This window comes from Alexandromys fortis, unplaced genomic scaffold (genome assembly GCF_014885135.2).
Source record: "Alexandromys fortis isolate MF-2015 unplaced genomic scaffold, M_Fortis_MF-2015_v1.1 scaffold_209, whole genome shotgun sequence".
NCBI lineage: Eukaryota > Metazoa > Chordata > Mammalia > Rodentia > Cricetidae > Alexandromys > Alexandromys fortis.
This window is the reverse complement of record NW_026068090.1, coordinates 741,529-764,610: the sequence shown is the minus strand read 5'-3', so window position 1 is coordinate 764,610 and position 23,082 is coordinate 741,529. Positions and strand designations below refer to the sequence as shown.

Here is a 23,082-nt window from a genome sequence, read left to right as displayed (position 1 = left end):
GGGTAAGTATGCGATCAATGGGGAAGCTGCTGACAACAGGTAGGGAGATGGACCCGGTTTGGAACAAAGATTCATAACTGATTCGGATGCAGGAGGCTGAGAGCCGTGTCTGTGTGCTACATTCACTTCTCTGAGCAACTCCACCCCCTTCTCCCACCTAGGCTGCAGACTGCAGGGAGAGTCTGACCCAGAGACCAGAGGCTGCACTCCCCTGGGGGTGGGGGGCGACTGGGGGATGGGTGGAGGTGCAGGAAGAGGAACCTGAGACCAGAGGTGGCCCAGAGAAGGTTGTGGGACTCAGGACTGACCAGCGTGAACGCAGCCTTGACCTGAGGGGAGAAGGGGACAAAGGAAGAGTGATCCATCTCTGGGCCCTTTGCTCGGCTCCCATTCCCAAGGCTTGAGGATACAAGAACAGGCTGAGGAGTTGGGGGTACTGGCCTCAGTCACCTCAGTCTGAAAGGGGGGCTCAGTGAAGCCTCAGGGCCCCTAGTGCCCAAGAACAGGAACTACACACGGGGCAGGGGTGGAAACGCAGTGTTCAGGACTGTAGGCCCCAGCTCTCAAAGTGCGAGAGACAAGACACCCCAGAGGTCCCAGGAAATAGTGGCAAAAAGAAAAGCTTTCCAGCCCAGCTCATGGAGCTTTATTCAAAGGTGAAGACATGGCCCTAGACAGACCGTGCTGTGGACCCACAGTGCCCTCCCACTGTCTCCAAACGCCCCCCTTTCAAACCTGTGCTCACTAGGGTCTTATTCTTCCTATCCACCCACCACTCCTACCATCAGGCCCAGGAAGACCCACAAATGACCACGCCTCGATAGGGCTGTTCCCTAGTCTGGGAATCTCTGCTTAGCTTCAAGGGCACACTGATGACTAGCAGACATTGGTAGCCATCAGTCTGTCTGCTCTGCGCACACACAGCACACACACTCTTTGCAGAGTAGCCTTTGGCACGTTTCCACTTCCAGGCTCAAGAAGCTGCAGCACTCACTGCTACCAAAGTAGCTTCCACAGCCTATGGATGGTTTCCATTCCCTGCATGGCAACAGCCCTGCTCAGTGGCAGACAATCCATGCTACTCACTCTTCCAGTTGTCCCAAAACATGGGGTCACAGGGCTTCCCTAGTTGGAAAAGTCATCAGTTTTGCCACGCTCAGTCTTGAGTTTCCAGACAAAAAGGAAACAGTCATGTACAACAGCCACCTCGTATCCCAGACAGCTGAAGAGAGCACTCGCTGCTCAGAACTGGGTCTGCGGCACCAGTCTGAGCTCTTGTACGCTGAGTGCAAACCAGGTTTGCGCCTTACAGAGGGAAGGGAGGGGAGGGGTAGGCTGAAGCACTCAGCCAGCAGAAAAGCCACTGCTCTCAGCCAGAGGTGAGAAGACTCCTCCCAACCAACAGCTCTGCCCTACCATGTTCAGGCAGGGTAAGGCCTAGGGGTGGAGGACAATTCCTATGCTCCACAATAAAAAAATTTAAATATATTCATCAAAATAATTTTCTTTTAAAAAGCCCCCGCTGCTAACAGCCCCACTGGCTGGTTCTCCAACATTCCCACCCCCAAACCAGACCCAGTTGGGGAGGTCCTGAGTGGCCCAAAGTGCCTTAGAGTCTTTCCCACCCAAGTCTTCACGGGCAGCAAGGGAAGTGCCCTGAGGCCCATGGTAGGTGGGGTGGGTTCTCCAACGATGTGGCTGCTGTTTATTCTAGGCCCAGAATGTAGCTGATGCCTTGAACCAGGCCAATGATGACAGGCTGCCAGGCCACCAAGTAACGAAGCCAGTCCAGCAGTTGTCCATACATGACATGAGGCCTCTCCCAGCTGTGAGGATGTTAAGGACCAGAGGCGAGATTATATGCAAGAGCTGTTAGGTTCATTCAGCAGGGTAGTGAGGCCGTCCTTGGATTTGCCTACAGTTTTATGCTGCTCCATAGCCCAGAGAAAATAAAGCTACCCAGCTTCTCTCAGCTCTCCATGTTGGGGTGAAACGCTAAACCCAGAGAATCAGGAGGGAGAGAAGGACTGGAGCAGACACGAGAAGTGGAGAGGTAAAACAGATCCTCTCCACTACCAACATCGTGCAGGGCCGCCATACACAACACTTTCTCGATGACAAACAGCCTGGGTCTGACAGATGCCCTAGAAATGTATCCATGAAATGTATCCCGGAGGAAGCTGGGAATGGAATACAGGAAACCAGCAGGGTCTTCTAGCAAGTATTCTGCCTCTGGGCTAGCTATACTCCTGGCACAAGAAGGTTCTTGTATCAAATTTAAGGGTTTTTCCATTAAGGAAAAGGTTGGGTTTACTGACATGTTGTGTAACAATTTTCTTCCATAAATAAGCTTCCATCTTGGCAGGAAGCATAAGACAAAGGCTCTTTTGGGTGGTGGTGGCAGCACACACCTTTAATCTCAGCACTTGGGAGGCAGAGGCGGGCGGATCTCTGAGTTTGAGACCAGCCTGGTCTACAGAGCTAGTTCTAGGACAGTCAGTGCTACAAAGAGAAACCCTGTTTTAGAAAACAGAAACCAAACCAAACCAAACAAACAAACAAATCCAAGAAGTAGGCTGCTCTAAAGAGGCGAAACATCCCGTCCAGCAGCCCAAAAAGTAAACAATTCAAAAGCTTCAGAAGTCCCTGAAACTGACTATCTGGTCACACTAGGCTCCTCCTTTACCGAGTATGTATAAGCAGTGAAAACTGCTGAGGCACAGCCGAGCTGCCTAGAAGCCGCTCAGCCCAACTGAACCGCCTGCAGAAGAAGCCATCATCCAGGGCAGCTTTTGGTGATACGGTTGTCTTGGAGTCCTTTCAGGTCCGACAAATAACCCCTCACCGTACTCCTCTAAGCCTCACTGGTTCGCCAAGCTGGACTTGGGTGGCACCCTTGCTCTGGTCTGGGGCGAGTGAATGTTTGTTTACTCCTGTCTTCCCAGGAGTGCAGGACACAGCAGGACAATCCGAGGAAAATGGGGTCAGTCAGGTTAGTCACAAGCCGCCTTTCCTTTCACTCTGCTCTAGAGAGAGCACAGGATGCCCGCAGAGCCCAGCTGGGAGCAAAGTCTGCAGAGAGGCTTTGGAAATGGTGGAGCACCCCTGTCCCCTGGCCAATCCTGCTGTATAGAGGGGACAGGAAACCACAGACCACAAAGGGCAGCTAGGGTAGGAGCTGGGCAGGAAGGAAAACAGGCCTTCGTCAGAAGCGAATGGGGAAAGGGGCCCACAGCCCTGCTTACTCAGGACAAGGCAGCTCTGGGTGCACATACCGTGGGGAAGGCGGCACTCCCTCTTAGGGCTGCCAGGGAATCAAGTGCGATGATTCAGGTGAAGAACTTTCTAGAGAGGAAGCAGACACATGGCTGCTTTTGTTAGTAATTTATGATGGGCAGTTGAGCTTCCTGGCTGCCTCAAACTGAGGAATAAACAAACTTGAGGTGGAGGTGGCGGGTGGCCCCGCGGGATGCAGACACTGAGAGCGCCTTCCTCCCACCAGCCACTCCCAGAAGGACTCAAAGGATACGGATTGCTGAACATCCTCTTCAGGTCCACCTTCTCCTTGCAGTAGGGACACGTCTGTTTCTTTCCCACGATGCACCAGCCTCGGATACAGAACTCATGGAATCTGAGCACCATTGGTCAAGGGAAGTGGCAGAGAGCCAAACTGGTACTTTAGCCCCATCCTGGATCTCAGCATGCCAGAGCGGCAGCTCCAGAGAGAGGTTCACATAAAGGCTTCACTCCTTACATACAGCTGTGTAATTTGGGGAGTTCCTTCTCTCTGAATGTTCCCTCACAGGGGAGTGAGAGCAATGATCCTTATTTACATGGTTGTTATGAGCCAGGATGGAGACAATACACAGTTCCCAACATGGCACAGGAAGGGCACTTAGTAAACACAAGATCAAGACGGGATCAAATCCTCAGAAAGGGATTCGACTCTAAACTGAAGTATTTCAGCAGAGGGTCTCCTTCTCTGGGACACACATCAGCTTGAGTGGCCTCGCTAGCTGCAGCTGCAGGCTCTCTAGTACCTGGCAGTCTGTAACCACCTTTCACTAAGGGCAGTGCCACTCTGGAAGAAAGGGCGACAAAAAGGCTAAAGTTTCTGTCATGGCCTATACCCCAACTCTGGACCACATAGCAGGGTCAAGCCACCCTCTTCCTACCATGGCTGGGGCACGGGTTCAGGAGAGATCAGCACAAGGCAGGATACACGTGATTGCAGGAGAGCCTGTATGTGTTCTCGATGATGCCCTCTTCATTGACATCCACGAAGATCTGTTGCCCACACACGGCACACACGCTGTCGGAGAGGTGTTTGGTGGGCATGCCTGACTCGCTGTAGAACTAGAGGAGAGAGGGAGGGAAGGCCAGGAAGGCTGTGAGAGGGACAAGGACGGGCTCACGCTGCGCCTGCGGTCAGGAAGCAGGGAGGTGAACACAGGTGCTCAGAGCACGTTCTCCTTCTCCTTAGTCTAGATAGTTAAGAAGGGTCTTCCCACTGCAGTTAAACTGATCTAGAAGCTTCCTCACAGACAGTCCCACAAGTTTATTTGTAGGTAATTCTAGCACTCGTCAATTTAACAATATTTGCAATAATAGTCTCCTAGCTGGTCTTTCTGGATCCGCGTCTGCCTCCTCTCTATCCCAGGCTCCACACAGAAGACAGGCTCATGGTTTAAAATTTTGAGTCTGAGGAAGTTTCTAAGGAAGGAGTTCTTTTTGTTTTTTTTTGTTTTGTTTTGTTTTGTTTTGAGTTTCCGAGATGTGGTTTCTCTGTGGCTTTAGAGCCTATCTTGGAGCTCACTCTGTAGCCCAGCTGGCCTCAAACTCACAGAGATTACCTGTCTTTGCCTCCCAAGTGCTGGGATTAAAGGTGTGTACCACTACCGCCTGGCCAAGGAAAGAGTTCTTGTGAGGATGCCTGCTAAGAGACATCTATAACAGCAGTGGTGTCTTAGCAACAAGAGTTCAAATTTTCAGGAGGACACAAACAGGCCGGGTCAGAACACAGGAAAGAGTTTAATCCACATGACAGATGCCCCACCTGTGAGGAACCTTACAGGCCAGGAATCAGAAGAGGAACCTTTCTTTTTAATAAAAACATATTCTGACTGTAGTGGTACACACCTAATCCTAGCACTTGGGAGGCAGAGGCAAGAGGATCCGAGGAAGTTCAAGTTCTATATATGGCGTTCCAGGCCAGGCAAGGTTCCATAGTCAGAACCTGTGAAAACCAAACAAATAAATGAATAATGTTTCAAAAAAGCACAGAAAGTATCTGCAGAGACAGGAAAAGGGCTAGGTATGGTAGCACTTGGGAGACAGACGTAAGTGGATTTCTGTGAGTTCAATACCACCTGTGCATGCACACGGTACAAAGACATAGATGCAGGCAAAACATAACAAAATTATTTAAACAGAGTTTTAAAAATTGAAAGCCAAAAGAAGGTTAAGGCCTGCAAACAGTCTGCCCTGGTGAAGACAGCACACACTCTGACTCTGGGGCTGTCTAGGAGCTCTGAGGAGCCACGAGTGAGGCTGCACCAGTGTTCTCAGAGCGTGAGGCAGGATGCCTGCCCCAAGGCATCACATGAAGAATTTAAGGAAGAAAGTAGCAAAAGACATTTCACAACCCTTCCACCCCAGCATGACTTCTGCCATGGCCAGAAAGCACCGTGACTAGCTCTCAAGAGCCACGCCGTCATGGCGGCCCTCTGGAGAAGGTCCCCTTGACACAGTGAGAGTTACTTGAACTGGGATCACAGACATCTTCACAGAAGTGAGAAAACACTATCCTAAGAAGGTTGTGGGGAGAGCCTGAGAAGGCTTCCTAATATGATTATAAAACCTCATAGCTTTATTTCTAGGAACCCTGAAATCAACTAACCACAACAATCTCCTCGGATCAAAGCATTAGCCACGGAAGATGAATTAACTCTAGTTTCTGACTCTAAACCAAACATAACTCTCTGGTACAGAAGCTGTGACTTAGAATGTACAGGAGACTGAAAAGCAGACTGAGGCTGAGCATGTCATGTGAAAGACAAGAGAAGGCTACTCAGCTTTAAAACGGAAGGGAACTGGGGCTAGAGCGATAGTTCCGCAGTTTATAGCACTGGCTGCTCTTTCAGAGACCGAGGTTTGATTCCCAGCGCCCATATGGTGACTTACAACCTCCTGAAACTATAGTTCCTGGGGATCAGCTTCTTCGGTCACTAGGCATACATGTGGAATACAAACATATATACAGACAAAACACCCACATGCGTGAAAACAGTAAAAAAAATAGTAATTTTTTCTTAAAAAAGGAAGGTAATTTTAGCATATGAATCAACCTTGGAGATCTTATCCCAATAAGCTGGTCACAAAATGACAAAACCACCCAGGAATCCTCTCATGAGGTGCTGGGTGCTGAGAAGTTGAATTTAGAGACAGAATATGAGCCGGGCAGTGGTGGCGCACGCCTTTAATTCCAGCACTCCACTCGGGAGGCATAAGCAGGTGGATCTCTGTGAGTTCGAGGCCAGCCTGGTCTACAGAGCAAGTTCCAGGACAGGCTCCAAAGCTACAGAGAAACCCTGTCTCAAAAGACAAAAAACAAACAAAAAAACCAGACAGAGACAGAATGGTGATTACTCCGGATCTCTGTGAGTTCAAGGTGAGCCTGATCTACAGAGTGAATTCCAGGATATTCAGGCCTGTTAGACGGGGTCTGAGGTTCTCTCCACCCTAACGAGAAGTGGAAGCTAAAATAGTCACTTCCTGGGGACTGTCACGTTATCATCGTTAGTCACTGACACCTGATAATTCCTCCTGAGAGCACAGGAGACCCCAGTTATCTGAGGAAGTCCAATGTAATAAACATCTCCTGGGGGAAAGACTAACTCACTGTGTCAGCTCTGAACTCAGTATCTGTTCAGACACAGGAGGAATTCTATGGCTGGTTACCACGAACCCCTCTGAGGAGTTAGGGCTGTGTTTAACGTAGCAGCTGCTCCTAAGCTCCAGACAAAAGCTGGTAGCAGCTGAGGCAAAGCAGAAGGAAGGGAGCGCAAAGGGGCGAGCAGAATCCTGACAGCGGCTGCTATGAAAAGCCAGCTACGACGGGACAGAGTAGTCTCAGGATACGTCCGCTGTGACTGTGAAATTATGACCTGACAGCTCTCATCTGGAGAACAAGGAGGCTAAAGATCTGAATGAAGGCTACACATGCAGATAAGAGACAGTGAAATGAGATTATGAAAGAATCCAACAGGCAATTCTAGAATGTTTCCATTGCTGTCATAAAATCTGCAAGGCTGGGCACTCAAAGGAAAAGAAGGCTTTGTTTACAGTTTGGAGGGCAAAAGCCCAGACAGACAGCACTCGAATCGCCCCATGGCGACGGCACCACACACGGGAACATACAGATGAAAAGGATCACATCCAGTCGGAAGCAGGGGACCGTTCAAGGCTGCACTCACTCCTATAATAATGGGGTTTGGTAGTAACTACCTCAGGGGCCATGAGAATGACCTCAGTCTCTCTCAAGGGTACAGCCTACTGGGTACTAGTCCCACTAGACCACACCCTCAAGAGCTCTACAGCAGGGGTGCCCCTTGGGACGCTCAGAGCAGCTGTTACCCACAGAAGCATGAAGGGAGCTAACAGATTTTTTTTTCCAATTTGTTCAAGAATAGGAAAAATAACATTAATATCACTTCACTGAGAAAGACTTGACCTAAAACTGTATCAAAAACACTGATGACAACTTATGCTGGAGAGGTTGTGGGGAAAAGGGAACACTTCTGCATTGCTGGTGGGAATGCAAGCTGGTATAACCCCTTTGAACGTCAGTGTGGCAATTTCTCAGAAAATAAGGAAACAACCTTCCTTAAGACCCAGTAATACCACTTTTGGGTGTATATCCAAAGGATGCTCAATCGTGCCACAAGGACATGTGCTCAACTATGTTCATAGCAGCTTTGTTTGTCATAGCCAGAACCTGGAAACAACCTAAATGCCCCTCGATCAAAGAATGGATAAAAAAAAAAAAGTGGTATATTTACATAATGGAGTACTACACAACAGAAAAAATAACGACAACTTGAATATTGCAGGAAAATGGATAGAACTAGAAAACATTATTTTGAGTGAGGTAACCCAGAGACAGAAAGACAATTATCACATGTACTCACTCACAGGTGGTTTTTAAACATAAAGCAAAGAAAGCCAGCCTACAAACCACAATCCCAGAGAACTTAGACAAAAATGAGGACACCAAGAGAGACTCACATAGATCTAATCTACATGGGAAGTAGAAAGTAGAAAAAGACAAGATCTCTCCTGAGTAAATTGGAGCATGGGGACCTTGGGGGAGCGTTTAAGGGACAGGGGAGAGGCAGGGAGGGGAGCAGAGAAAAATGTAGAGCTCAATAAATATCATGGAAAAAAAATAAAAATAAATAGTTCATGTCTTCCTTTTCTACTGGCTCTAGCCTCTTCTAAAGTGACTTTGCCTCACCCAGATTCCCAGAGGTGTCTTTTAAGGGGTCTAGTCTAGTCTGGACCCTCTAAAGCCTGCTTTCTACCCCGTAGTCAGAACCATCTTTGGTTAATGCAGATTTGATAGTCTTTCTCTATTAGTCTCTCAGTCATTTTTTGTCTGAATCATTTTATTATTTAATGTGTATGAACATTTCATCTGCATTTATTTGTGTGTAACATATGTGTGCCTGAGAGGCCAGAAGAGACATAGGATTCCCTGGAACTGGAGTTACAGACAGTTGTGAGCTGCCATGTAGGTGCTGGGAATCAAACCTGGGTCCTCTGGAAGAGCAAGCAGTGTTTTTTTAATTTATTTATTTTTTGTTTTGTTTTGTTTTTGAAATGAGTTTCTCTGTAGCTTTCTTTGGAGCTTGTCCCTGAACTCACTTGGTAGGACAGGCTGGTCTCAAACTCACAAAGATCCACCTGTCTCTGCCTCTCAAGTGCTGGAATTAAAGGTGTGTACCACCACCGCTGGCAAAACCAATTGTTTGAACTGCTAAGCTAACTCTAGACCTTCAGTGCCTTTAGTAACAAAATTGAAATCTTGGGCTCAGAAGGCAAAGTTCACTGACACGCAAACCTGATGCCCTGAGTTCAATCCCTGGAGTGCACATAAAGGTATAGGGAGAGAAATGAATCTACAAAGTTGTTCTCTGACTTGTATATAAGCATCACAGCTGTGCACTGCCCCATCGTCATACGCAAATACAACAATAAATAAGATCAGTTCCTCAGAAACATCTCCCCTTTCATGACAGAGACAGTTCAGTCAGTAGAGTGCTTGCTGCAGGAGCACACAGATCTCAGTTTGATCTTGAGAACCCACATTTTACAGAGTTTCGTGCAGCAGTATGTGTCTGCAAACTCAATGCAGGAGGTGGGGCGCAGAGAAAGACGAATGCGTGCATCTCACGGGCCAGCAAGCCTAGGCGAACTGACGAGCTCATGGTTCGGTGACAGATCGTACTGTAAAAATTAAGGTGGAGGGTGGAGAGATGGCTCACATTGTAAAGCACTTGCTACGCAAGGCCAACGTTCTGAACTCGAGCCCTGGAGCCAACTCCACAATCGTGTTCTCCGATCTGCACGAGTGTCACGGCACACGCATACAGTCAATAATAATTAATAAAAAATAAAACGCACTTGGGACAGAAACAGGTAGCTCTCTGTGAGTTCAAGGTCAGCCTAGTGTACAGTGCTGAGTTCCAGGAGAGCCAGAGGTACATAACAGAGAAACCTTGTCTCAAAAAGCAACAACAAGGAACAATAACAAAAAGAGCAAATAAAATGGAAATGATGGGGAAAGACACCTCAATTTGACCTCTGGCCTCTGCACCTGTGCACACACATACACTACACACTAGGACAGATGTGGTGCACACTCATCATCTTCACACTGGGGAGGTAGAGACAAATTCGGGCTGGCCAGCCAGTCTAGCAAAATCTGCAAGCTCAGGCCAACGAGAGACCCTGTCTCAAAACACAGGGCGGGTGGCTTCTGAGGAGTGGCATTCAAGGCTGGCCTCTGGCCCCCAGAAATGCACACACACACATGTAAAAAAAGAAGGAAGGAAAGACCCGACCCACACTCAATCCTGCTGACAGGACTCTTGCGGGTGCCATTCCTTTGTCACTCACGCCTACTCATGCAAAAGTCATTCTCTGAGGAAGCCATCTTTGAGGTCGATGAGGTCAAATGTGTCCGTAGTCATCTTTGAGGTTAAGTGTGTCAGTGTCACGTGTGTCCACGGCATCACGAGCCTTTCCTTCACAATATGTAATACACACACAGCTTCACACTCATGTGTTACTTTAGTATTTACCTCTCTCAATAGTGAGTGGAGGCGTTTGGGGCAAGGGCCATTTTTTAACTTTTATTTTCAGATTTTGTGGGTGTGACCCACTAGGTTTAATTAGTGTTGCTTGTACAAATATGCTTCATGGCTATTCACTGACACTCGGACTATCGATGGCTACACACATGACTAAATAAAACAACTACCTCTTTACTAGCAAAATATACTGCTGATAGTTCCTCTGAGAGGGACACGTTTGTAAGTCCAACACATAGCACAGGGCCCAGGCACAAGTGAAGTATTAAAAAATGTTTCTTAAATGAATGTTAACTTCCTACTAGGTAAAGTATTTCTTTCCTATGTTGATCCTAAAGTTAAAACGCTTAGGTACTATTTAAATTTCAAGGACGAAATCTCTAATGCATACCACCCACATCCTAAAGTTTTTGTTTTATTTTTGTTTGCTTTTTTGAGACAGGGTTTCTCTGTGTGTAGCCCTAGCTGTCCTGGAATGCACCCTAGAGAGACCAGGCTGGCCTCGAACTCACAGAGATCCGCCTGCCTCTGCCTCTCGAGTGCTGGGATTAAAGGCGTGCGCCACCACCGCCCTAAAGCTTTTTATACAGCATATTTCATTTCAGTGTCTAGCCTCCCTTACTCAGTGATGCTAGCCTGTGCAGTGTGGCACAGATAGCAGTGTCTAGCGGCAGAAACCTGGAATCCTAGGGCTCAAGACTCTGAGGCCTCCGGAGAATTCTGGGTCCATGGTGCCAGTCTGGGCTACACATACAGCAAGACTTTGTTTCCACACACACAAAGCGCGGCTGAACTTACCCCTATGGTAGAAGCCATATAGTCTGCACACATTTCTGCAAAGTCCCGCTCAAGAACACCATAGTAGAGGCCATAGAAGAGAAGAGAAATGCCAAAGTCCATCGCATCTTCTGGTTTAATCCTGCAAGGGAAGCAGCAAGGCAGTAAGGCCTGCCCTGAGACACACTGCCTGGGAATGTCAGAACTGACAGCAACTGCACAATATGTGAAGCTCCCATATGTGAAATAGGCTCTTGGGCCTCCAAGGAAGCAGGACACAGCAGGATAGGAGCTTTCTCTCTTCACTTATAAGTACTGCACATAATAGCTAGGTTTTCCTCGACTTTTCCATACAACCTAAACTATTTACATCACTTTTACAGAAAGGGTTTATCAAACATAGGTTTGGAGGGGTGTTAAAATTAGTAAATACTTACATATTTGTCACTAGAGAATAGTTGTACATGAACATATTCTGTATAATGTCAAAGTTAAATTTTGGTTCAAGCCTATTTACTAAGAAAATATGGATCTTTCCTATAACATTAGTTTAAAAACTCTAAGCACCAATAATTTGTAGTCTAGAGTCTATGAATGTTGTAGAAAACTATCTTGGCTAACATACTTTTACAAAGAACTCTATGTATTCACTCTTGGTTCTAAGTTATAATTCCCAAAGAAAGTGGGTAAGCTTAGTGGTCAGTGCTCATCTTATCCCACTCAACCTAATCAGCGGCATAAAAGCCGTCAAGTTCTGGCCAATCCTGCGCAACACCAAGGTTCAGTTCCTGACACCCATGTGGCCTCACAACTGTTTGTGATGTTAGCTCCAAGGGATTCACACCCTTTTCTGGCTTCTGTAGGTTCCTGCATGTACAAATGCATGCAAAACACTCATAAATACAAAGTTAAAATAGTCAGGATCTCATATAAATTAAGCAAGTAAAGAAACTAAGAAGAAACATCTATAACCTAACGTTCGCTAGGCTTGGTGTTGTCACCTTTAATCCCAGCACAGCTCTGGTTAAGACACGTGTTAGAGTCTAAATGAACTGGAATCTGTTTATTCTCTCAGCCTATTTTCCTCCTGCAAGGAAGAGATCTAGGAGCACCCATTCACTCTATAACATAGTACTTAGCTTTATTTGTCTTACAGTAAACTTTTAAACATTCTCCAGCCTACAGGGTACTGAGAAGTTAGTAGCTGTGGTGGTTTGAATGAGAATGCCTCCATAGGCTCCTATGCTTGATGCTTGGCCCCCGCTGGTGAAACTGGAAAGGATTAGGTGTAGCTTTGTTGAGGTTTCCAAAGCCTTTGCCAGGCCTAGATCTCTCTGCCCGCTGCCTGCAGGTCAGGAAGTAAGGCCCTCAGCTACTGCTCCAGCACTGCGCCTGTCTGCTCCGTCATGATGATAATGGACAAACTCTAGAACTCAGAGTAAGCCTGCACTTAGTTACTTTCCTTTATAAGAGCTGCCTTGTCACAGTGTCTCTTCACAGCACTGGAACAGTGACTAAGACAACGTCTGTCCAGCCATAAATTAAGACACAAGACTCTTCCCCCACCCCTGCTTTCCCTTCTTCAGTACTGAGGATTCAACTTTGCCCATCTAGACCTAAAGTTCCACCGCTAAGTTATAACCACAGTCCATTTTTTATTTTTAATTTTGAGACAGGATCTGGCCTGAGCCGCCCACACTGCCCACGCAGACACTGTACTTTCAATGCTGCTGAGTAACTGGAGTCACCAGGCCTGGCTGGGGCCTCCCCTTCATCTATAGTGCACGGTCAGTATTTCTTCCCCTAGATAACCACACTTCATTCTCTTCTGGACTACCGCTCACTCTGTTTTCCAGTCTCTATGTCCAGGAGTGCTTGGCTTCTGTGTCATCTGTGGGCAGGAGGACCTGGTGTACATCGTCTCGAAGGCTACGACAATATAAAGCAGTAAGCCCTCAGGTGAGTTTCTGCTAGTCCTAGTCTAGTAGGGCAGAAGTTACAAAGGTGAAAACTATTCTTAAAGGATAGAATTATGGGTAATTATGTTTACTTTTATTATGTTTTTACACTGAATACTAATTTTTGGAAAATATAAAAACAGTGATTTGGACTCTAGCCTTTGTCTGTATTTAGATATTCAATGTTCTCTGTCAGCAAAACAGCACAGAGGGCTGCCACCCATACCAGGTTCTCCTTTTTAATACCCAGAACCTCCAGCCATTCTTCTCTAAATAGCAGAAAAATGTAAAAGCAAAGGGTACTCACTTGAATAATAAGTTAAGACCAAAGAGGGTAAACATGACAGCCATGTAGCCAACAATGCCAGTGGCGTAGCTGATCTTATAGATTAGGAGGAACCACTTATAAACCAACCTAAAGGAAAGAGAAAAAAGTCAGCACAGCGGGCACAGAATGGTAGCCTCAGGGCCACTGGGTACCCAGAACCCCTTCTCACATCAATGGGGGATCAGGTTCAATGCTCAGGATTTGTTGGGCACCTCTGGTTACTGCGTTCACATCCTCAACTGTAGAAATACTCCTAAGTCATCAAACCCTCAGGAACATTTTGCATCTTCCTGGACCAAGAAAAGGGATCCCTAAATTTAGGTTAGTTGGGTGAGGAAGAAAAAAAAAAAAAAAAAAAAAACCTAAGAACCTTCAGAACACAACATGCAAACGCTTGCTATTCTTGTCAGAAGACAATCCAAGGAAGAGGACTCAGAGATAGAACTGGTTACAGTGTGTACGTGGGTCTGGTCAGGCTATCTGCAGCTTTGCTTCCATCCATAAGGCCAATCATACTAGGAATGATATTTTTAAAATGACATATTTTGTTGGAGAAGAAATGAGGAAGATACTCAAACAGTACCCCTGACTTAATGCATTGTGTATGGCTCGGGAAGAGTAAGGTTTTCACATCCTTGAGGGTAAGCAGTGCACCCCAGGATTTAGTGACAAGCAGTGTGGAATCGGAGTGTTGAACTCCAGCTGGATTCGGGAAGGAGAGAGGCTCTGTATGAACCAGGCTTCTGTAAATGCTGCAGCAGTCACTGTGCTGGATGGTACGATGTCACCTTGATACAAGCTAAAGTGATCCAGGGCTGGAGAAATGGCTCAGCAGTTAAGAACACTGGTTGTTCTTCCAGAGGTCCTGAGTTCAGTTCCCAATGCCCACAAGGTGGCTCACAACCATCTATAGTGGGACCTGATGCTCTCTTCTGGCATAAAGGCATGTGTGCATAAAGAACACTTATAGGAAGGAAGGAAGGAAGGAAGGAAGGAAGGAAGGAAGGAAGGAAGGAAGGAAGGAAGGAAGGAAGGAAGGAAGGAAGGAAGTGCTTCCATAAGATCAGGGCTGTAGGCCATTTTTCTTAACTAGTGATTGATGTGGGAGCGACCTACCTTCTGCGGGTGGGGTCATCCCTGGGCTGGTGGTCCTGGTTTTAAAAGAAAGAGCTGAGCAAGCCATGGGGAGCAAGCCAGTAATCAGCACCCTTTTCATGGTCTCTGCATCAGCTCCTGCCTCCACGTTCCTGCCTGGCTGAGTTCCTGTCCTGACTTCCTTCAGTGATGAACAGTGCTGTGGAAGTGTGAGCCAAATCAACCCTTTCCTCCCCAGCGAAGTTGCTTTGGTCATGGTGGTTTTATCACAGCAATGTAAACCCTGTCTAAGACAGTCACTAACCATCCTGTCTAAGATGACAGCCAATGAGCAGTCCAGGAATCCGTGTGAACAACCAGCCCAACCTTTCCTTCTTCCCGAAAGCTGGCTTCCTGTGTCTCGGCTGGACCCAGGGTGAACACTTAGGTGCCTGCTAGCCTTCCCTGCTCTCTAAGCAGGCTTCTCAGGCTACGGAAAGATCCCAACCACCCTGCAGTACTGAACTAAACACCACACACAGCCATCGGATTTACACTGGCCATAAGGGAAAGAGAAAGCAGAAAAGACACAGAATTTTAGACTTCTACTCATCTTACATTCGTAAGCTTTTACTTGCTAAATAAGCTGAGATGGGTCAGATCATATTTCTGGAATAAGCTCACTTCTTTGCACAAATGGTAAAAGCAAATTACCTATCTCACTGTGGTGTACGGAGCCTATTTCCTGTAACATACATGTTAAAGTTAGATGAATAAAGAATGTCATTTATGAAACTGGGAAGCACCATCAGTGTCATGTACTATTATAGAACAACTTTCCATATTGCTAACAGTACTTCAATCATCCTGTTTGCCATTGGTAACTTTATGTATTTGTGTGGCACAAGTGTGGAGGTCAGAGAGCAACTCTGCAGAGAAGGTACTCTCCTCCCTTTACTGGGTTCTGATCAAACTGGTCACCAGGCTTAAGCAAGTAGTATCTTTATCAGCTGCACCATCTCACTTTATGTAATGCAAGCTGCCCTTGAACTGGTTCTCTGGAGCCCAGTAACCTCAAACTCACAATCATGTCTCCTTGGGGCTCAGGCCTATATCACCAGCACTTGGTCACCCATATATGATAGTGTGCTTTAATTCTGGAAAATCGCTTTATATGAAATTGAGCATTTATCACATTTTTAGGGATGAACAATTCAAGGCTCAGAAAGGCAAGGCTCCGCTCTTCACAAGTTACAATGCTGGGTATTCCCACCCCGTATCCACCTGCTCTTCACAAGTTACAGTGCCGGGTATTCCTACCCTGGATCCACCTGCATTCTCACAGTGACAATCAGGAGGTCAGAGAAAGGTGTGTAGTAAACAGAACACACAAGGCACACAAGGAGTAGTCTGCAAACAGGGAGACTGTGGGTCAGGCTAGGCAGCTCCTGGTAGGCGTCAGACCATGCATGCCTCTCATGGCACTTACCAGATGCACTCCAACAGGTGCTTTCTTGACCCTCTCCTCCATTAAACCAAGCACTCCTTGAGGGCAGGGACCATGTCTTATCCAGTTCTGTACCCCAGCGCTCACCAAAGGGCCTGGCACACAGCGGGTGCTTGTTGAATGAATGAGTGAGAAAAATATCTTTTCCTGTTTGGTATGGATCTTAAATGACCCCACAAGCTGGTTGGGAGGATTAAACAAGAGACACACTTGGATAAAACAAAGGGTTATAGAAACAATGGCTTTGTCACTGCAAATTTGCTGATAGTCATTCACTCATTCAACAAAAATTCAGTGCCAGACCCTGTGGGGGAGACAGAGACTCAAAATAACAGCTTGTTGGAAACTGTGATGAGTTCAATAATGGCAACTGCAGGGTCTTAATAAACAGCATAATGGGAGACCTAATTCTGAGGTGAGAGAAGGGGCCGCAGGAAAGGTTGCTAACACGAGACCACGAGGATCACAGAGCCTTGTATGCGGTGTGGACTTTTAACACCAACAAATCAGGATGTAAAGCATCAAGTGCAGAACAGGAAAATATTGGCGATTCTGAAAATGGGGCTGGGGAGTGGGTCTCCCAATCAGCTTGTTTTAGAGAGGCCCTGCACCAATGCATTTTGGCAGACAGACCAAAAAATATGTATTTTTTTAAAAAAAGGCTTTTTGATTTCCATTCTAAACCCATCTTCCTCCCCTTCCATGCTTTCCAACAGATCACTTCGAGAACCCCAGGCTTGGGAGCTGGAGAGATGGCAGAGAGATTCAGAGCCTTTGCTGCCCTTGCAGAGGATCAAGTTCAGTTCCTGTAAGTCAGTTCAGAGTCTGAAACTCCAATTCCCGGGGATCTGGTGCCCTCTTCTGGGCTTCACAGGCAGTACATGCAAGCACACGGTCCACTTATATACACACAGATAAAACACTCAAACGGATATATATATATATTTTAATCTTAAAAAGAAGAAGAAGAAAGACACAGAGAGAGAGAAAACCAGGCTTTACCCAAATTCTTACCTTGGTGTTGTTTGTACGAGAGGTTTCCGTGTGGCTCGGAAGGTGACAAAGGCCGTGACAGCAGAGAAGAAGACCCAGATCACCAAGAACCTCCACCAGTGCAGCTTCACTGTGAAATAGAGGGGAACAACCCACATCTGAAAGAGGGTCACCATCTGAAACAAAACACAAGCACTTCAGCTCCAGACTGCCCCCTGCAGGCCCATCCAGAGAGCTCTATGTGTAGCCTATCTTCGCTTACATTTCCAGTTTCGTTGTTGCTTTGAAACAGGTCTCACTGTGTATTCCTAAGCAGTTTGGAACACACGTGATTTGTCTTCCTTTGCCTCCCGAGGGCTGAGATTAAAGACATATGCCACCAAACCCAGTTACATCTCGGTTTTGTGTAATGCGCCTCCGAGGAAAACTGGAAGAAACCCATGCTTCCCCTCAGGTACTTAGCCTTCCCGCCTTTCACGCATCCAGAGCCTTTGGTCTAACTCCCACTCAGGATTATCTGTGGTGCTTGGCTACATGAAACAAGTCTTGAGCTCACTCTTGGTTAACGACGAGGCCGTATTTACCTATTTACTACATACAGTACAAAGTGATGCCAGGGAACTGGAACACAAGAGGCATCAATAAATTTGGACAAATAAGTTAAAAGCAAAGCAAGACTAGACTGAAGTAAAATTCCCTAGCAGAGAGGCACATTTCCGCTTCAGTAGTGCTACCTGTGCAGCCTACAGGCACAGGTCTGCAGTCCCCACCACTCAGGAGGCTGGGGCAGGAGCACCGCTAGTTCAAGGCCAGTCTAGACAACTTGGTGAGACCCTGTCTCAGAGCAGGGCAAACGGTCTGAGGACACAAACCTATCTCAGCAGTCGAGTGTTGCTGAGCGCCGCAAGTCTGACCCAGGCCCTCAGCACTGCCTATCACACTTGTTAGGGGAAGGTACAAACGCATGAAACAGCTCTCATAACAGCATGCCTTCAATCCCAGCACTCGGGAGGGGGAGGCAGGTGAATCGGTGAGTTGAGTTTGAGGCCAGCCTGGTTCAATAAATAGATAAATAAATTTCCTTTGGGAATTTCTAGACTTTAAATATAATGTAAGTCACATATACAAGTTAAATTTTTTTCAACATTTAAAAAAATACAAGTGATATTAATTTTAATAACATGTTTTACTTAGCTCAATATACCTTAAATATTCTCACATGTAAATACTATTTCAGCATACACAAAACATTCAAGTCGCTATTTGCGCTAGGTAGTGATCTCAGGACCCTGTTCATGACTACCTGTGAGAAATGTCCCCAACCACAAAATGCTAAAATCATTAATTATTTTACTTATTTTGGACTTTGAAACCAGATCAGCATTAACAGCACATTTCAAGCGCTCCTAAGTCACAAGATGGGTAGCTGCTACCGTGAGTGGCGCAGCACAGAGCTTGAGTTTACTTCTCTCTTAGTCTTCTATGGTCAGAAAATACCTAGTTGGTTTTTATCTGTTTCTCGGAAATTCTTGTCTGTTTTCATTTATTTATTTGTTTTTAGTTAGTATACAAAGTAGTGAGTTTCATTATATATATATATNTTTTTTGAGCAAGGGTCTCATTTATCCTACATTGACCCTGAACTTCTAATGCTCTTGTCTCCACCTCCCAAGTGCTGGGACTGCACGTGATACACCACTATACCTGGTCTAGGGAATGCTGGAAATGGAACTCCGGGTGTTGTACATACTAGCAACTGTTCCTGCCTCCCTCTTAAGCCATTTTCATACATATAAACTTAGTTCCTATGCCCTTAATTTGTGTATATGTATGTGGTCCATGTATAATGTATGCAGGTGTGCTCACCTATGTCTGAACACACGTATGGAAGCCAGAGGTTGGCATCTAGTATCTTCCCTTATCTTCTCCTCTGCCTTATTTATTGAAACCCTGTTTCAATGAACCTGGAGCCCACTTTTTAGGTGGACTGGCTAGAACGTCAGTGAGGCCCAGGGTCCAGCTTGGGGATCACAGAAGCATGATGGCGTTCCTGGCTTCTATTTGGATGCTAGGGATCCAAGCTGAGATCCTCATGCTTCCTCAGCAAATACTTGACCTACTGAGCCACCTTCCAAAGTCCCTACCTTAGTGTTTAAGTATTATTTTACAGATTAGGACAGAGAGAGGCCTGGCAGTAGGCACACACCCTTGGTAGGCAGAGGCAGGTGGATCTCTGAGTTCAAGGCCAGTCTGGTCTACAGACCAAGTTCCAGGACAGTCCAGGACAGGCTAAAGAGAGAAACCCTGTCTTGAAAAACAAACCAACAACAACAAAAGAAACACTGGGAAAGGCCAAGAAAAGACATGGTACCAAACAAGCAAAGACTCCAACTGAGAGTGGGAAGAAGGCTCTTCACTGAGCCTTCACAGGCTCACTGGGACTGTGGACAAACAGCAGACACAGACGCTAACACAGAACCACACCAAAAGGTCTGGCCATGCTACCTTCTGTAAAGAAAGAAGAGGAATTCCTGCTGTTTCAGGCTTTGAACATCTGGGATATGGTATATGGTACAGAAGCAGCCATCCTGCTCTGTTTTTTTTTCCCCTTGAAATGTAGATATATATATTTAGAAACGTTTGCTTAAGTTCTTTGAGGCACAGTTTCTCTGTGCCACATCCTGGCTGTCCTGGAACATGTAACATGCTCTGTAGACCAGGCTGGCCTCAAACTCAGAGATCCGCCTGCCTCTGCCTCCCATGTGCTAGAACTACAGGCGGAGTCACCTAGAAAAGTTTAAAGTAGAAAGAGACAAATTTAAAAAAACCAATACAAAAAAAAATCTGTGGTAGTTTGAATGTAAATGAAAGTAACTGGCTCCCATAAGCTCATAGGTAATGGCACTAGTAAGGGTGACTTTGGTGGAAGTGGGATCTGAGGTCTTATATATGAATATATATATATATATTTTTTTTCAAGCCATGTCCAGTGTCTCAGTTCACTTTCTGTTGCCCGCAGGACCAAGATTTAGTTCTTTCTTCAGCACCGTGTCTGCCTGCATACCACCATATCCCACCCAGATGAAAATGGACTAAACATCTGAAATTGTAAATCACCCAATGAAACATTTTCCTTTTTAAGAGTTGCCGTGGTCAAGGCGTCTCTTCCTAGTGAAACCCTAACTAAGACAAACCCTGAACAAGAAAAACTACATAAATAATGAATGAGTTCTCAATAACACTGACTTTGGGGCCAACACAAGTCTGAAAGGCCAAAGGAGAAACAGCATTACTGTCGTCTGGACAACAGCTAGTTAATTAAATGGGGGGTGGCACTGTTAAATCACTGAATCTGGTTTTCCTCGGAATTTCAGAGAATACACACTACACAACAATGTATAAAATACATGTTTTTTTTTTTTCATACACAGTATAGGACAAGCTGCACCAGAAACAAATCAGTACAGGCATAAAAATCTCAGTAGGGGAAAAACATATTCTGTAGAATTCTGCCAAACAAAGGAACTGGGCAAAGCTAATGAAGGGGAATTAAGGAATGAATTATAAATAATACTTATGCCAAGATACTGTAAATTATGAAAAGAAAATTTTAACTTTTTCTTTTTGAAACGGTTTCGCTGTGTGGCCCACTGTTCTGGAACAGACCAGGCTTGAAATCACAGAGATCCACCTGGCTCTCTCTGCTCAGTGCTGGGATTAAAAGCAGTGTGCTGCTACTATGCCAGGAAAATGGTCCAGCAAAGGCCAGCCATTAGATAGTTATCTATAGGCCCAATAAGCAGACATACCCAGTTGCTTCTATGATTTGACAAGACATGGCTAAACCAGCCTGTGGGGCAGAGATGTGATTGGCAGTTTCCTCCTACTGGACCCCCTAGCAAACGGTCATGCTAACTCTCACAGGTAACCATCACATCACTAATATGTTACTAACCTTTTAAAAAAAAGTGTCTCTGTGTCCCTCCGGCCTCTGGGTTCAACTCTTGTCTTTCAGAGGACACTAAACTAACTACCAGTGTCCTAAGACTGGGATCTTAAAACTATGGCTTCTTTCCCAAGCTGTCCCTCTTCAAATAAGAACTAGTTAAGCAATTTCACAAACACTTACTAACAACACGCTAAGGACTGGGGTATCCTACATGAATAATAAGGCCTCTTCAAGAACTTAAGTCTATTGAAGAAAAGCAAAAACTTAACTAATTCAAAGTAACTCTAGAATGGTATAAGTCTTGGTCAACGAAGTACAGAAGTGAGGCACTTTATCCGCAGTGGGAAAACCAAGAAAAGCTTTCCAAAAAGGCATTACTTTGTCTAATGGCCTCCTAAGCGCAGAACCCAGGAAGGTCTGCTGCTCATCCAGCCCAGGAAGTAACAGCTGTTCAGGGAGACTTGAAAACAAGCTCTATTTGGCAGCAGACAGAAAAGAAGAAAGTTGCTCCTTGGAGATCTATAAAAATAGGACCGATGCTTCTCCAGGCATAAACGTCTCCCTTCTCTAACATCCCTGAGGGACTAAGGTGTGAGTAATATTAGAATCCGGATAGATGGTGAACACTGAGCTACAGAGAAGCCAAAAGGCAAGTCTGACCTGGAGAAGGCTTCCAATCCAGATCTTGTCCCTGAAAGGGGGAGGTAAAATGGTGATTTGACTAACAAAATGGGGCTTGTAAAATACCTGAGATTCGCCTGGGCAGTGAGGCGCACGCCTTTAATCCCAGCACTCAGGAGGCAGAGGCAGGCGGATCTCTGTGAGTTCGAGACCAGCCTGGTCTACAAGAGCTAGTCCAGGAAAGGCTCCAAAACCACAGAGAAACCCTGTCTCGAAAAACCAAAAATAAATAAATAAATAAATAAATAAATAAATAAATAAATAAATAAAATAAAAATAATAATAATAATAATATAAGGTGCCTGAGGTCCAAGGAAAGGACTCGGGCAAAGCCATTAAGGGAAAAAACTCAGGAGAGCTAAAAGCAAAAATGACCGCTGCAGGTAAGACATGATAGTTTCCTAGGCCTTTGAGAGAAAAAAACAGGAGTCAGGTTTGGGGACGTGGAAAGTTGACTCTGAGGCTAAGAGCACTTGTTACTCTTACAGAAGACCTCGGTTTGGTTCCCAGCACCCACATGGAGGCTCAAAACTGCCTGTAACTGCAGTTCCAGGGGACTGCTGTCTTCTTCCGGCCTCCATGGGCATGGGATGCACATGTTAGCAAAACACTAATAAACTTAATATTTAATAATTGACAGTGAGTATTTGTTTTCCATACACATACACATAAAGAAGGGTTAGAGAGATGTTTCAGCTGTTAAGAATGCTCTAGAAGAGGACCTGGGCTCAACTTCCAGTACCTACATGGGGCTCACCACTGTCTGGAACTCCAGTGCCAGGCCCTCTGAGGTCCTCTTCTGGCCTCTGCAACAAGTGGTACAGACACATATGCAGGCAAACACCAAGCACATAAGACAATTAAAGAGGCAGGACATGGTGGCACATAGCAGTAATCCCAGCACCTGGGAGAGCAAGAAGCAGGAGAATCAGGCATTCAAGATGAGCTGCAGCTACACAGTGAGCTAAAGGGCAGTGGACTAGATGAGCTCCTAAATAAAAACAAACACACAGACAAACAACAGCAATCATAACAGCAACAGCTAGATTTTAGTTTGGGCTCTAATTTTGCAATTTAACATTCATATTCTCTTAGCAAATCACTTCAGATTCTGCTTGCTGAAAAATGGGTAGAAATCCCTGCCCTATCCTGTATAGTAGTTTGGTTGGGTTCTTTTCTTTCCTTGTTTGTTTTATTTTTGGGGTAGTGGCTCGAAACAGGATTTCTCTGTGCAGCTGTGATTGTCACCTCACTCTGCAGACCAGGCTGACTTTGAATGCACAGAGATCCGCCTGCCTCAGACTCCCGAGTGCTGGGACTAAGGGCGTGAGCCACACCTGGCTTTGTTGTTGTTGTTTTGTTTTTTAAGAATGCTTTATTATTTGTACTTAGTGTGTATGACAGGTGGGAGAAAGAAGGAGGAGGAGAGGGGAAGGAAGAGA

The 23,082-nt window shown here is 45.8% G+C and overlaps 1 protein-coding gene and 1 long non-coding RNA gene across 4 annotated transcripts in view; one reads left to right on the top strand and one right to left on the bottom strand.

Moving 5' to 3' along the window:
- Positions 1-620: 620 nt before the first annotated feature.
- Positions 621-23,082, bottom strand: part of Rnf121 (ring finger protein 121) — a 59,914-nt gene continuing 37,452 nt past the window's right edge. For all 3 annotated transcript variants that reach the window (XM_050122567.1, XM_050122566.1, XM_050122568.1), the window contains exons 4-9: positions 17,032-17,186; positions 13,416-13,523; positions 11,172-11,292; positions 4,223-4,356; positions 3,530-3,631; positions 621-1,826 (exon numbers count right to left, since the gene is read on the bottom strand). In XM_050122567.1, coding sequence (XP_049978524.1) covers positions 1,706-1,826; positions 3,530-3,631; positions 4,223-4,356; positions 11,172-11,292; positions 13,416-13,523; positions 17,032-17,186 — 741 coding nt within the window. In that variant the 3' untranslated portion in view covers positions 621-1,705. The remainder of the gene's footprint in view (positions 1,827-3,529; positions 3,632-4,222; positions 4,357-11,171; positions 11,293-13,415; positions 13,524-17,031; positions 17,187-23,082) is intronic.
- Positions 11,312-17,198, top strand: LOC126488839 (uncharacterized). The gene is made up of 4 exons (XR_007588795.1): positions 11,312-13,109; positions 14,667-14,740; positions 16,734-16,825; positions 17,054-17,198. It is a non-coding gene; the product is annotated as an uncharacterized lncRNA (long non-coding RNA).